This window comes from Rhinolophus hipposideros (genome assembly GCF_964194185.1).
Source record: "Rhinolophus hipposideros genome assembly, chromosome: 20".
NCBI lineage: Eukaryota > Metazoa > Chordata > Mammalia > Chiroptera > Rhinolophidae > Rhinolophus > Rhinolophus hipposideros.
Window position 1 is genome coordinate 16666847 of NC_138066.1, and position 14859 is coordinate 16681705.

The 14859-nt window shown below is 54.6% G+C and overlaps 2 protein-coding genes across 4 annotated transcripts; one reads left to right on the forward strand and one right to left on the reverse strand.

Moving 5' to 3' along the window:
- Window positions 1–288: 288 nt before the first annotated feature.
- TP53I13 (tumor protein p53 inducible protein 13) lies at window positions 289–4187 on the reverse strand. 2 transcript variants are annotated; one of them, XM_081027805.1, is made up of 7 exons: window positions 3995–4187; window positions 3736–3804; window positions 3456–3497; window positions 1679–1807; window positions 1341–1541; window positions 691–1249; window positions 289–605 (listed from the first exon to the last, which is right to left on the reverse strand). In XM_081027805.1, the coding sequence occupies exons 1-7, from the start codon at window positions 4064–4066 to the stop codon at window positions 493–495; spliced, it is 1185 nt and encodes a 394-aa protein (XP_080883931.1). In that variant the 5' UTR covers window positions 4067–4187; the 3' UTR covers window positions 289–492. The 2 variants fall into 2 exon arrangements, with proteins under 2 accessions (XP_080883931.1, XP_080883930.1); XM_081027804.1 differs by having other exon boundaries at window positions 289–1249.
- Window positions 4188–5966: 1779 nt separating this feature from the next.
- Window positions 5967–14639, forward strand: ABHD15 (abhydrolase domain containing 15). Of its 2 annotated transcripts, XR_013991824.1 has the most exons (3): window positions 6015–6895; window positions 8920–10022; window positions 12300–14639. XR_013991824.1 is itself a non-coding variant. In XM_081027093.1 (2 exons), the coding sequence occupies exons 1-2, from the start codon at window positions 6015–6017 to the stop codon at window positions 9443–9445; spliced, it is 1407 nt and encodes a 468-aa protein (XP_080883219.1). In that variant the 5' UTR covers window positions 5967–6014; the 3' UTR covers window positions 9446–14639. The 2 variants fall into 2 exon arrangements, 1 of the variants encoding a protein (XP_080883219.1); XM_081027093.1 differs by having other exon boundaries at window positions 5967–6895; window positions 8920–14639.
- The last annotated feature ends 220 nt before the right edge of the window (window positions 14640–14859 follow it).

Consider the following 14859-nt stretch of genomic DNA (forward strand, 5'->3'; position numbering starts at 1 on the left):
GTATGCAGACTGCAGCTGCTCCAGACTCTGCCGGGAGGGAAGGGAAGCCCTCCTGTCAGCTTAGGAAAGGAGCTTGTAAATCACAGTGTTTCCCTAACACCGCCATCCCACCCCGTGGTGGGAGGGGTTCCATCACGCTCCTAAAACGCTGCCTCTAAGACCAGGTAGGTTGTCTGGGCCCACCTTGATTTGATACTCCCTACCTCACACACACCCTAAATGGCCTAGGACAGTGGCCTGGGTGGGAGTGAGTGTCTGTGTGGCAGATGCACGAAGTCAACTGCAGGCTCTACTAAAATAATTTAATTAGAAACACAGGGAGTTTTGGCGAAGGAGGCTGAAGCCGGTCCTTTTTCTCCCCGCAAAGCACACGCGAAGGACGCCCGATCTGGCCACTAGGGGGCGGCCCTGGGTGCGGTCCACGTGGCAGAGGTCGCGGCCTCCGGGCGGGAGGAGGAGCCGAACCTGCCACAGTGGCAGGGCCGCGGCAGGTCAGTCGGAGCTGTCCCCATCCGGGCCGCTGTCCGGCACGGACGGGAGGAGGGGTCTCCGGCGCGAGCGCTTGACCCGACGCGGGGGCATCAGCAGCCTCCCCTTCAGCACAGCTGCGAGCAGGGTGGGGCGCAGTCAAGGGCAGGGAGGCCATGGGGGGGCGCGGCGGGCAGGGGGGGGGCGAGGACGGGACCTCACCAGCCACGGTGTCCTGGCTGTCCGCCATGGGCCCCCAGTAGATGCTCTCCCCACGCCGGAAGTTCCGGTGCAGCCGAGTGCAGAGCGTGGCCAGGGTGAGCAGCACCAACAGGAAGGTCAGGGCCAGGGCCGCCCAGGCGGCCTCCTCCGTGCGCGGGGTGGGGACCCGGGCTGCCCTGGGAGGTGCTGCTGCCGCCTGAGGGGCCCGGGAAGCCTGACTCGGACAGGCACAGCCACCTGGGCTGCTTTGCCCTTTGGGCACTTGCGCCTCTATCCTGGAACTGGCATTGCCTCCAGGCCCCCCAGGTAGCAGGGGGACAGTGGGCACAGATGGGGCATTACCCCGCTCACCCCGGGTTTCTAATGTGGTCTCCCTGGCCTCAAAGCTCCATGGGGAAGCAGAGGGCAACCGCAGGGCCGACGGGGTGGATTGAAGCCCCAGTGCAGCCCTCAGCCCGCGCCTCTTGGCACCACCAGGAGAGAGCTGCCTGGACCCTCCAGATGCCATCTCTGTGCCTGGGGGCCGCCAGGTCCGCAGAGTAAAGGCCAGAGCGGGGGCCTAAGGGGAGAACAGAGAGCACTCACCCTTTCCCTGTGCGGATAACCCAATGAACACACCACCAACCAAGTCTGGACCCAGCACCCCTCACCTGCAGACACCCTCTCCGGTACAGCCTCCCTCTTCCCGGTGTTGGCACCAAGGGAGAGGGCCCAGAAGGGCTGTCAGAGTGGAACCATGCCTTCTCCTTCCTCTGCTTCCGCCTCCGCCTCCTCTTCAGCCAGTGGGCAACCCAGGCTGGCTCTACCCATGCCATCTCCAGCGCCAGCCCCCAGGCTGCCAGCTTCAGGGGCTATGAAAGGAGGTAACTGTTGGAGCTAAGATGAAAGTGGGGAGCGAGGCAGAGGAGGCCCCTGAATTTTCCTTTCCTTGCACATGGGGCTACAACATCTGCCAGTGCCAGACAACCGCCTTTCACCGATCACTTACCCGATCCTGAGTGAGGCTGGAGTCAGAGGCCAGTGAGGGCTGGGCCACACAAACGTGGGCCAGGAGGGCAAGCTGGAGCTTCAGCCAGGGGTGGGCACAGGGGTGGTAGAGGAAGCTGACATCTTCAGCCTGGAGGAAAGGCACAGACAGCAAGCCAGGCCCGGGTCCCTCCCTGAGAATCTCAAGTTCGCCCATCTTGGGGGCCAGGTGAAGGGCCCCTTGACCCTTCTACCATCAGGGCTCAGGAAAGGACAAAGGACCCTGGGTACTGGCATGTACTCCCTCTTGCCTCTGAGCATTCATTTCACTCCTCCATCAACTGCCACCCCTCAAAGTTCACAACTTCCATGACAGCATGCCTGGTTAACCCTGTCAGAACCCTGGCAGACACACTCTTGAGCTGTATTTCTCTGCATCTGCAACAATGGCTCCACACGTCCCCCGTCTATACTGTAGGCATCCCCTAAATGGAGACGAGGGCTTCCAGTCATTGATCCTAGCTATATATTCAATCTCCCAAAAGCACCCAAATAGAGGGCATGCAGGCAGCAGGTGCACAATCCCAGGATGAAAACACTTCATCCATTATTCATTATTCTTTAATTGAGCTGACCCGATGCTCAGCACTGTGCCAGATGCTGCAGGAGATGCCAAAAGAGAACTCCTGGTCTCCACTTGCAGGGAAGGTAAAGGAAACTCGGGGAAACAGAACTCATGCAAATAAAAGCGAACTAATAAAACTCAAATTGATCACTTGTTAAATTGTATGAGATAGGTTACAAGCCTGACACAAATTTGGAGGTGATGACTAAGGGCTGATGTGATCAGGCAAAGTCTCATGGGAGAGCTGACTCCTGTACTGGGCTTTGAAGATGGATGAGGATGGATGGCAGGTGGCTAGGCAGCTGCCTGCTTCAGCGTCGGGCCAGGTGTGGAGGAGAATAGGAAGGAGCCCAGGTTCAGCGGTGGGAATGAACCTGGCACTCACATGTGGGTGAGCAGACCAACATGACTAGAGAGGAACCACAGATTTGGAGAGGTCAGGCGAGGCTTATTTAACTCGGTAGGGCCTGAAAAGCCAGGCAAGGGAGTATGGCCATGATAAGGTGGGAAATAAGGAGCCATAGGTTTCCTTATTTCTAGTAAAACGATTTAATGAAAGGACTGTTTGGGGAAAAGACTCAGGTAGGTGGCATGAGATCTCTTGTCCTGGAGCTATTAGAAGGATCAAATAGTGAGATAGTTCAAAAGGAAAACCAAAGGGGACAGGGAAGCTATCTGGACACACTGGCAACACAAATAGAGGGGTAGCCATGCAAGGTGAACCCACAGTTTGGCCCGGCAACCTGAGGCACACTCCTTAACATGGCATAGCTTCATACTTTCTGAAGTGCTGTCACACACTATTCATTTACTCCTCGTGGGTAGGGGCATTACTAATATGCTCTCTTACAGAAAACTGGGGCCCGGAGAAGTCAGGAGATTTCCACAATCACACAGCAGAGTTGGGGCATGTGCTGGTTTTCTTCTACTACTCTCAGAGTTCCCCCTGCAGTCTCCTTTCCCTGCTCACATAAGCCAGCTAATCAGCAGCATTCCTGACACAGCATTGCAGCAGACAGAGGCCTATGGCTCACCATCTTGGGACTAAGAACATTGCCTCTTCCTGAGGGAAGTAGTAAAGAATGGAGCTGATGAGCTGAGAAGGTGGAGAGAGCCTGCAAGGACCTCAATGCTTCCAGTGCGGACACCAAGGATGGCTCCTGCGGGTACTTACCTGCCGTGGGCTCATCCGTGTGTAGGTCACTCTCGGTGACACCTATACACGGGGAAAGAAGAGAGCTTAAAGCAATTGGTTGATTCTGTGCGGGGGGTGGGATGGGGGTGGGGTGTCACAACAGGCCCCACGCCTCCAGGTTGGGATGGAGACATGGGCGACCAAGGGCCGGAGGAACCAGCAGAGGTCCTCAGAGGGTGACTTGTGGAGAGTGCGGAGGGGCCAGCGCAGAACGGGGCGACCGCTTCACACCCTCTCCCACTGCACCCCAGACTCCTACCTTTCGGGGCAGAGGCCACAGGCCCTCCGGACAACGCCCTCCCGCCTCCTCCGCCGGCTCAGGCACCACCTATGGGTCCAAGGCGCAGGAGAGCTGGGGCGCTGCACTGGGCGAGGGCCCTGCCCTCTCCCTCCCAGGCCCGGCCCGCCAGAGGAGGCCTCCTAACGCCGTGTCCGCGCGCCACTCCTTCCGAGAGGAACTTTCGGCAAAGCGCTCTGAGATCCCGGGCCGAAACCTCGTCGGGGGCGGGTCGCCTTACCTCAGTGGGACTCAGGAGCCCCGCCAAGGCGGCCAGCAGCAGCAGCTGGGGCGAAGGCGGAGGAGGCGCCATCCCGGCCCGCCCCGGGCGGGGCCCACCGCCCCGCCGCTCGGCCGGCTGGGGAGCGCGCGCCGCCTCCCGGCCCGGGCCCCGCGCGCCCACGCAGACCCCCCGGTGCGCTCGCGCCGTCCCACCCCCGGCAGCAGGCCGCCCGCGGGGACTCCCCGGGCCCGCGCGCCCCGCACCCCGCCTCCGCCCCGCCCCAACTCCCGCCCCCAGCGGCGGGCCGTGCGCGCACGCGTCCTGAATCCCAAGCCGGAAAAGTTTTGTGTGGGAGCCGGGCCTCAGGGCAGCGAGGCCGGCGGGGACCCCTCCTCCGCCCGGCCTTCTTCCCAGCGAGTTCCCGCAGCACCGAGCGCGGCTGCGGGCGGGAAATGGGATCCCCGCGGACCGCGCTGCCCAGGAGGGGAGACGGATGCGCGCCTCGGGCAGACCCGCTTCACACGGGTCAATGTGAACGGCAGAGTGGAGTCCGAGCTGCGGAAGGAAGAGGTCGCCGCTCAGCCTCGCCTTCAGCCCATCCCACTGCTGCCCTCGCAACCCGGAGGAGCCCCGGGGGGTTCAGGCATCCAGCCTCCCCAGCCCCAGAAGCTCCGGGCGGCCGAAACCGGGCCCGTGACGGCTTTGTTCCCCACCTCCGCGTCTGCTCTCACTCGGTGGCCAGCGTGTGCCCGGGAGACACGGATCACCGTTAGGTGGAGGAGCGACAGGCCTCGCCCCCGCAGGGAGCTGTGGCCGGACCACCCTGCATCGGGGCGCCGGCTCTGCTGCCCTCTCCCCGGTGCCTTTCTCTTTGGCGCCGGTCAGGATTTTGCGGAAAGATGGGAATGTGGGTGGAGGGTGAGGGTGGCGATGCCTAGCCCCAAACTTTCAAATAGAGCAAGAACGTGTTGTTTCACTAGTCTCTCACATACCTGTGACTTACAAAGGGGTTCCTAACCTTTCCCCCGCACCTCCAGTAATTACCAGCTATTGAGCTGATGAAGGGACTCCAGTCTACCCCCGACCACGGCCCCCTCACAGGATGACGAGCATCACCCTCACCCAGCACCTGAGTGCGTCCCTTCCCCAGTTTATTCTTGGAGGCTTGGGGCTGTTTCTTCCGGGGAAGCCCTTCCTGGGGAGCGGTGTTAAGGATTTCCTCTCTCGGAAGCCAGGGTCCTAGGGAGTCCCACGCTCCCGGGGGGACAGGGACAGCGCACTGATGCAGGCGAGGGAAGCAGCAGCCCGTGGCGCTCCTGTCTCCCGCCGCAAACCCGTCGTCGGGTCCGGACGCCTGCCCTGGCCCTCGCGGGCCCTGAGCCAGACCCCCGCCCGGCCGGGGGATTGCGCAGTTGCCTGTGCCCGCGGGGCCGAAACAAACACGGAGGTCAGAGAGCGCGGCCGAGCCGGTGCAGGGAGGCGCGGCTGGTGGCTCAGGCTGCAGCTTCACGAGCCCGCGCGGGGAGCCGCGGCGTATTCACTTCTCCTTTTTGCTACTTCTCGACAGCGGCCCCTGAAGGAGCAGCGACGCAGGGTCTCCCCGGCCGCTACACGACGCGCGGGGCGGAGGAGCGGGGACAGAGACTCATGCTCCTTCTGGTCCCCCAAACGTGAGTCTTGGAGCCTCCCCACTTCTCTGCCGCCAACACCCCACTTCTCGGCTTGCTGCCCTCCCCGCTCCCTTCCGGCGCTCTGGCGCGTCCCCGTTCCCTCTCGGTGGCCTCGGCTCCTTTCACCCTCTGCTCCTGCTTGTCGCAATCGCTGTACAAAGGGCCGGGGGCGGGAGTGGGGGGCGGGCGAGGGGAGCCGGGCGTGAACTGGCTGCCTCGGCGGAGCCCCGGCCAATCCGGAGCGCGCCCCCCCGCGCGGGAGGGCCCCGGGCAGCCGCGGGGCCGGGCGGAGCCGCGGGCAGAGCCGAGAACTCGCCGAAGGGACGGCGCCGCCGCCCGCCGCCCGCCGGAGCCGCTCTCGCCTCGCCATGCCGCCGTGGGGCGCCGCCCTCGCCCTGCTCCTGGCCGCGCTTGCCCTGCTCGGCCTGCTCGCCCGGCGGCTGCGGCGCCGGGAGAGACGCGCCGTCGGAGCCGGGACCCCGCCGGGGGCCCAGGGCCGGGACGACGGCGAGGCGGTGGACGGCGGAAGCCCCGCAGGTCCGTTCAGCGACGCGCGTGAGCCGCTGCCCGGCGGGTGCAGGCTCATCTGCAAGCCGTCGGCGCTGGCCCAGTGCCTGCTGCGCGCCCTGCGACGCTCGGCAGCGCTGGAGCCCGGCCCGCGCTCCTGGCTCTCGGGTCCCCACCTGCAGACCCTCTGCCACTTCGTGTTGCCCGTGGGGCCAGGGCCTGAGCTGGCCCGGGAGTACCTGCAGTTGGTGGACGACGGGCTGGTGGCCCTGGACTGGGTGGTGGGACCCTGTGCCCGGGGCCGCCGGGTCACCAACGCCGGGGGCCTTCCGGCGGTGCTGTTGGTGATACCCAATGCGTGGGGGCGCCTCACCCGCAACGTGCTGGGCCTCTGCCTGCTCGCCCTGGAGCGTGGCTACTACCCTGTCATCTTCCACCGCCGCGGCCACCACGGCTGCCCGCTGGTCAGCCCCCGGCTGCAGCCTTTCGGGGACCCGTCGGACCTCAAGGAGGCGGTCACTTACATCCGCTTCCGACACCCGGCGGCCCCGCTGTTCGCTGTGAGCGAAGGCTCAGGCTCCGCACTGTTGCTGTCCTACCTGGGCGAGTGCGGCTCCTCCAGCTACGTGACCGGCGCCGCCTGCATCTCGCCCGTGCTGCGCTGCCGCGAGTGGTTTGAAGCCGGCCTGCCCTGGCCCTACGAGTGGGGCTTTCTCCTCCACCAGAAGATCGCCCTCAGCAGGTGGGTGACGCAGGCCGCAGACGGACAAGCGGGGAATGGGGGTTTGGGGCTGACCCCGACACAGCTCTGCCTGGTATTGAATGGAACAGGTTTAGGGCAATTTGGGCAAAGGTCTCCTCTTACACACGTTTGGACGCTGTCCAAACCCTCTAGTCCAGACGGGACCAGGGAAGCGGGTGTAAACGCCAGAGAGGACTCAGTCAGCATCACGATGCTGGAGCAGGGCCCCTGCCCTGGGCCCCTGGCCTCACCTCGGCCCCACCGTGTCCTAGCAACCCGAGCACCTGCCTCACCCGCAGCAGCGGCAGCGCCTGACATTTACCACTTAATCCACAGCTCGTCAAATCAGCAAAGAGGGCTCGGGAAGCAATTGTAACTGATTGTCCAGAATATTTCCTTACAGTCTCTGAGCCGGGAAGTGACAGGAATCAGAAATTTGGTGGTATTTGATTTATGAAAATTGTTTAGACCTGACACATGTTTTGCATATTCCTAGGTATGTACTCAATATTTAATGCAAAAATTTAAAGAATATTTAAACATAATTTTTAAAAAATCTCCAAAAAGAGAACAATCTACCCTACCACCAGGGTGACAGATGAGACTTTTCCACTGAGAGGACCTGAATGACATTCCTACAGCACATAATTAGGTCTCCGCTTGCTCTGCTGCTTTCCTAGGAGATGGCAGAATGAGGTCAAAGATATTATGGCAACAGCATGGCGTGGCAAAGAGACCTGGGATACGGGGTCAGGCCCACTTAGTTCAAATCCTAAATTTCCAGCGAGTTAGTTAACCCCTTGGAGCCTCACTTCCCTCTTCAATTAAATGGAGTTAATGACTACCTCCCAAGGTGGTTATAAGCATGAAATGAGATAACAGAAGTGAAGGCCTGGCACTGAGTAGGTGCTCAATAAATGGTGGCCATTGTGATTTCTCTTTCTGTTCTTGCCCCATTTTGCCTCCTATTCTAAGATCAAACTCTGAGCTTAACAACAGCATGCTGCCATGGCAACCCGGAGCTGCCAGAGCGATCCAGGGACAAGGTGCTCTCCTATGGCTTAATTGCCAGTTGTCTCCCCAAATGATGGCCACTAGCACTGTCCCTGGCACCAGCTGGAGGATAAGTTGAGGGAAGTAGAGAGGAAACCTGACCCTTTAGGAACTGCCCTGCCCATGGAGGTTTGGAATTAAAAACTCAGGGCAAGCCCTCTTTGAATCTTTGCAGGACCCACATCCAAATTCAACAGGCTAATGATGGATTGATCCACCCAAAGGTCTGACCGGCCCATCCTGGCCTCCTTGTCAGGGTGCCAGGCCCTCTCCAGGGAGGTGGCAATAGCAAAGCTGCCCCTCTTCCCGGAGCAGTTGCTCTCATGCTCCCACTTGGTAAACACCCTGTAAATTAATCACACGCCCAGTCGCTTCCTCTGCCACCCATTTCTCTCTAGGAATACCTACCCCGCTGACGAAGGTCACAGTCCCGTGTCAGTATCTGGACAGCATATTAGCTTTTAAAACACAAACAAACAAACTAACACAACCTAAAGTAAAATGTTAATGAGGGGCGGGGGTGACACTTGCTGATTGGGATAGTCTGAGCCTGAGTTCTTCTAGGAGGGATTCAGGAGCTGGCAGTTCATAGCAAGTTCTCCACAGAGGGTCAGACATTGTGGTCAGAAGAGCTGTCACTGCCCCAGGACTGGGCAGGCAATGCCATAAATGACAGGCCTGGTAGGAACTGGGACACAGAAAGGAGGGAGGAAATGCCCTGATTGTTCCCCTCAGGAATGTCAGCTCAGATCCTATTTCCCTGGAGGAGCCAGATAGCTGCATTTTATGTGAAATCTCCTGATTTTAAATAATGACAATGAAATGGAAGTTTTAAAAAACATTGTATGGCCAAAGAAAACTTCTGTGGCCAGAATCTGTCCTGTGGGCTGTCACTCTGTAACTTCTGCTGTTAATGTGTTCTCTAATTCTTCCTTCTTTCCTGTCTTCCCCATTCACCTTCTTGCTGCCAGGTATGCAACGGCCCTGGAGGACACAGTGGACACGCGCAAACTGTTCAGGAGCCGCTCCCTGCGAGAGTTTGAGGAGACCCTCTTCTGCCACACTAAGAGTTTCCCCATCAGCTGGGACACCTACTGGGACCACAACGACCCGCTCCGGGATGTGGACGAGGCCGCTGTACCTGTGCTGTGTATCTGTAGCTCTGATGACCCTGTGTGCGGGCCCGCAGACCACTTTCTGCCCACTGAACTCTTTCACAGCAACCCCTACTTCTTCCTCTTGCTCAGTCACCATGGAGGCCACTGCGGCTTCCTGCGTCAGGAGCCCTTGCCAGCCTGGAGCCACGAAGTCATCCTGGAGTACTTCCGAGCCTTGACTGAGTTCTTCCGAACAGAAGAGAGGATAAAAGGGCTGAGCAGGCGCCGAGCTTCGTTTCTAGGGGGCCGGCGTCGCTGGGGAACCCTGCAGAAGCGGGAGGTCTCTCCCTCGTCCAGTCTGGAAGACATCTTTAGCTGGAAGCGATCATATACGAGGTGAGACCTGGCCCAAAAACCTGCCTGTCCTGCAAGGAAGAATAAAACTGGACATGGCAGAGTGCTGAAGAGGTGGTGAGGACAGCAGGCAAGCGGCTCCAGCTCTTGGCCACTGATTCAGCCCCTTCTCTCTTAAAGTGACCTGTGGAAAGCGGTGGAACTTCCAGCTAACTGGCACTCACTTTACTCTGAGCAGAACTGCTTCCCATGCTCTCCTCAACACATTCCTGCTCATCCTGCTCAGCGGTTGGGCATTCTCCATCACTGTCTCCTGTCACACATCTCCATAAGCCAAAGAATAGCAGCATTCAAGCCCATGGACTCTGGAGAAAATGCTCTCTCGCTAGCCACGACTACAAAGATGAGTTATGTGTGACATTGGGTAGCTCTCTCCCACATAAATAATCAGCTCTGTGACTCTGATTCTCAAGCTGGAGCCACTTGATGTAGAGAAGACAGGATGTTTGTGTCTCGGTCCCACTTCCCTCATTTCGTTCTGCCGTGGTGACGTACTGGCTGACTTCACACGGTGGCAGCGGTGGAAGCGGGCTCATGGAACCACGTGGCTGCATCAGTTTTATGTGAGTGCGAGAAAGGTGGCAGCGGCAGTCAGTGCAGTGCTGAGACTGGGTGGGTGAGAGCGACGAGGTGGAGCGCGAATGCCTGTTTCTGTAATACTCAGGTCCAGTCTTTCCGTTTCTGCAAGTCTCGGGTGGGAATGCGGCTGGTCTGCAGCTTCAGCCTAGAGCCTGAAGCTTCACTGGAGCGATGCCAAGAATGATTTTAGGAACAGGAAGTCCTTGCACGCCATCTGCTAGACCACGGCTCAAGGAGCCAGACTCGCAGGCACTCTAGCTGCTTCCTCTGGTACCATTTCTGGGGATTACTCCAGAGAGCCCTAGCCAGAGCTGTTTTTCTCCTGAGATGCGGGCTTTCTCTAAGTGGTGAAAAGTATAAACCTCACATCTTAGCTGTTTTGTGGTTAGCTACCCTCTTTTCTGACATTACTACCAGCCTCTCCCTCTCCAGAGCCTGGAGAGACATCTGGGACCAGAGAAAACAAAACTTCTAAGAGGTGGGTTAGCGCTGACTCAGCAATTGATGAATATTTCACATTGCTATGCTTTTTCTGCTCAGTTATTCGATGTATCTGCATCCATGTAGATGCAGAAAACGTTTCTTCCTGGATCTGGCCACTCAGTGACGGAGGGAGTGTTTGATTTTATGAGGAATAATGCTGAAGACCAGAGTAGAATAAGGCATTGTACAGATTGACCCACCCAGGCTGCTTTGGATCAGGCCATTTAACAACACAACTGGACATCTGGCTCCACGGGCTGCTAAGAGCTTTGCCCTGACATTTCACTTTGTCATTGAGAAAGAGGGCCCCTGTTTTGCCAGGAAGCTCTATCCTGGTCTCACAAACAGCAAAACAATTTTAAAGAGGAAAAATGTTTACTGAAGCCATGTCCTAAGGCTTGGTACCGGGACTTCCTGAGGCCGTGATTTCAGGTTTGGGTCATCTTAAGCCTTGTTCTTCTAGATCAAATAAGAAGAAACTCTGAACTATCTGAGAATCTACACTGAAATGCAGACAACACTCACTTGTCTAAGGCACATTCTCCTGTCATGAAAAAATGTACCTCCTTCCTTGCCCACTTCTTGCTCCTCCACATTCCTCCTCTAACGTTCTTTCTCTTTCACCGTTTCTGAGGAGAAATAACAAGGAACTGAAATCTAAAGAAGCCACTCTCCTGCTGGTTAACAGCCTTGTGGTCTCACTTGGTGAGGGAGAATTGATGACATCAGGCCACGCCCCTCCCCCAGCACCTGGTACAGTGGGAATTTCAGTTAATTAGGGTCCTGCAGTCCCATATGCAAGACCCTAGGATCATTCAAAGCTGACTGCAAAATGGGAAGGAGCCCAGTGGTTTTTAACGCCCCCCTTCCCCCCGCTTAAATGGCCCCTAAGAGTTCAATCTGTGTTGTTTCTCTAAGACAGATATGACGGGACTCTGGTTCTTCAAGATGATAGCTTTTGGAGAAATTGTTGTTGGTTTTCCTGTCATTTTTTTTTTTTTCCAAATAGGAAAGAAAGCCTGTGGAAGGGATATATATGATCTTAAAGCTCTCAGAACAGCCCTAGTCCTAATTCCTTTGGACCCACAATCCTAATGACCTAAACCCTTAAGCATTTCTCCTGCGTATCCCTTGTGCCAAATGTGCTCATAGCTCATCTCAGGAAGCTACTTATCTCTTATCTTTCCCTCACTATGTGACAGCATCACTGCTTTGCAGCTCATTTTTGCCAAGAAAGTGTAGTTCCTATTCAAGCAGATTTGGGAGACCTTGTCCTTCAGTCTAAGGGTGAAGGAATCACCCAAATTGGCTCTGCTTTGATTAATAGCTAATTATATGAAGCCAATTGGAGAAACCCTACACACACTATTCTGAGACATATGTGGCCCTTGAACAAAATGACAAATTATAAGTCTGAGAAAGCAAGAAGAAAAAAAAAAAACCCAAAGAAGTACCACTGAGTTGGGGTTTTCCAAGTAGCAAGTTTTTAGCGATCCTCTCAGGCCTCATTCACTTGCTTGCCTCCCTTTTGGTCTCTTCATTATTTATAAATACCTTCAAATGGTAAGGAAACAAACAAACAAAAAAACAACCCAGTGACTTAAAGGAGGCATTATCTCAGAAGTAGAGACTAAGTCCTCTGTACCCATGGATCAGAACGCAGGAAGCAGACAACTGCCTCTAAAGGTTTCAGTTCTACCAAGTTCTGACCTCTGATACTAAAGACTCTGCTACGCTAGAACTTAATTCTCTTAAAGATTTCATGTATTTATACATAGGTTTCCAGGGTGGCTTGGGTGGAGACAACAGTATGCCAAAGAAAGCACCAAATCCTCGCTCTGAGAAGACATCATCTCTGTTTTGAGTGAAGACATACCTCTGAGACTTGAGTACTGCTAGAAAAGAGGTCTTGACACAGGAAGTGTTACCTTGGCTTTCTAAAGAACCTCAAAACCACCCGAGTCAGAAGCTCGTCTGTACTCATCTTCCGCCTGGACCACAAACTCCTGTCAGTCAGTCACCCTCGGTAATGCTCAGGACTCTGCCTTTACAGATGAGCTTTAGCACGAATTCATCTCCTTGCTTAAACAAGCAGATACACTTGGTCACTTTGGTTGAACTTGATAACAATGGCAATAGGAGTATTTGTGATTCTACAGCCAAGCCACTAAGGATGGCATCAGAAATTGTTTTCATAGTTATCACAGCTGACAGATAAGACTGAGGAATTATACTTAGGAGTATTCGAGTCCCCGGATAAGGAAAACGCCAGCTCAGGAAGCAGTAAGTCCCATGTCATCGGTGGGCTATGCAAGCTAGACTGCCACTTGGCATGCATCATGTACGGGACATGTGCAGAGAAATGAGTAGCCTACATATACGGTCTCTTCTCATCTGGGAGTCGGTGAGTTAAAATAATGCTAATGAGCAGTGGGTTCTGGTCGATTTATGGGCTTGAGGATCAGAGATCACAGATGTGATCTGGATTCTGGGAGTTGGGATACCTAAAGATTTTACTGAACATAATTCTGCCAAAGTGACCACAGGATGATTTTAAGATACTCAATAATTATGCTCTAACGTGTCCAGGAAGAGCTAATAGTTTGAAGGAAAAATGGAATTTCATTAAAACAAACGATAAGACACTAACCCATCAAAAACCAATGCCTCGAGCCCCTGTGACCTTCCTGTGTAAAATACTGTTGTTACTAGTGTGGTTGAACAAAACTCTCTCCAACTTGTTTGCCTCTGAATACTAAATAAATTGCAGTCTCCCTGCAACAATGGAATGTCATTGTTTTTTAAATCTCCAGAAACAAAACGTGCTGTTTATCTTCTGAAGCCCTCTGTGTACTGAGCCCTGCTTACCTGTCGGGAGAGTTAACAGTCTCTCTGCACATTCTCTCTTTGCCGGTTGTTGCTTCACTTCTGTAGAGCTGGCCTTGGGTCCTCTACCACTAACCAATGGCAGGTCTGTTTAATCAACAACCAGGCCTCCTGCTCTGGGCTAATAATTTCCCAGCAGGCTCAAAATTCTCTGAGCATCAATGGTACCTATACAGAGATATTTTCCAGTGGGCAATTAGTAATTTGTGTGTTGTCGAGAGTACTGAAGAAGTAATTTGGAGATGTGGGTTCTAGTTTCTAGTTCAGTGACTTCTATGACCTTGGAAAACAATGAGTTCCTTGTGATAAGACTGAGACTGTGAATAGGCCTTAATTTAGGAGGTCTGTTAGGATATGAGATAGTAAAAGCAGGTAGATCCCATTCTCCATGTCTATTTAATTCCCCAACTGGAGTTCAAAGACCTTTCTGGTGAGATGACATCTGCTTTCAGATCAAAATCTATTTTCCAATCCTTACAAGAAGTACCAGTTATTATAAATTCCACTGCAAAGTTGGGAAGGGACTGAAGAGAAGCACCTTTTGAGGCTCACAGGCTGGGGTCCTGGGTTACCCAATTGAGGGCAGTCTCCCCACCTACGGCCCAAACACACATTCACTCACTCAAAGAACCATGTTATGGATAATAGGTTTCACATTGGTTCATTTGTTCCGGCCAAAACCCATCTGTTTTCCTATTTGTTATAGATGAAGTTTCCGAGACAATATGACTTTTAAGATCTCTACTATACTAGGGCTAAAGGCCAGAACCCAGATCAGTGTTCTTTCTGCAACATTGAGATGACAGTAAATAATGCTCATTTTAGACTCCAAAATGTCAAGGGTGTTAACAAAAGGGGAATTTGTCTTCAGGGCTGCTGGAGGGTACGACCCCATGGGGGAGCCATACACATTCATTATAAACAATAGCCCTGAAGTCATTTTATAGCTGGCACAGCCTTAGCAGCCATCTCTCCCTCTGTGCATTAAGGACAAGTATTTGAAAATAGAGTAGCAATTAAAGTCAGGAGTTGCCCATGATGCACACAGAAAAGCCTGGTTCTGCATCTGGCATCACGGGGCTGTGGAGCTAGCCAACCACTGTGGTCAATTTTTATTTATGTTCGTATTTCTTTTACAGTCAAGTAGGATAGGTTTTAAACCCGAAGCATAACTCAGAACATCTTTGATGCGTCTAGCCAATGACATTTGTTTTGTGTTGACACAGGATACAGGCTAGAAGCACGTTTTCTGATACTCTCCTTCCACTGTAGTTTGAAGACCCCAATTGTGGGGATAAAGCAGAAAGAAATCTTGTTTTTTAAAATCCTTTCTGAATTCCTCCAAATTCAAGGTGGGCTGATGGAAATGCGGAGATAGGAGACTTGGGATCTAATCTTGGCTCTGCCATTTAGTTTGACCAGGCAAATTAAACATTATATAAATATGAATCT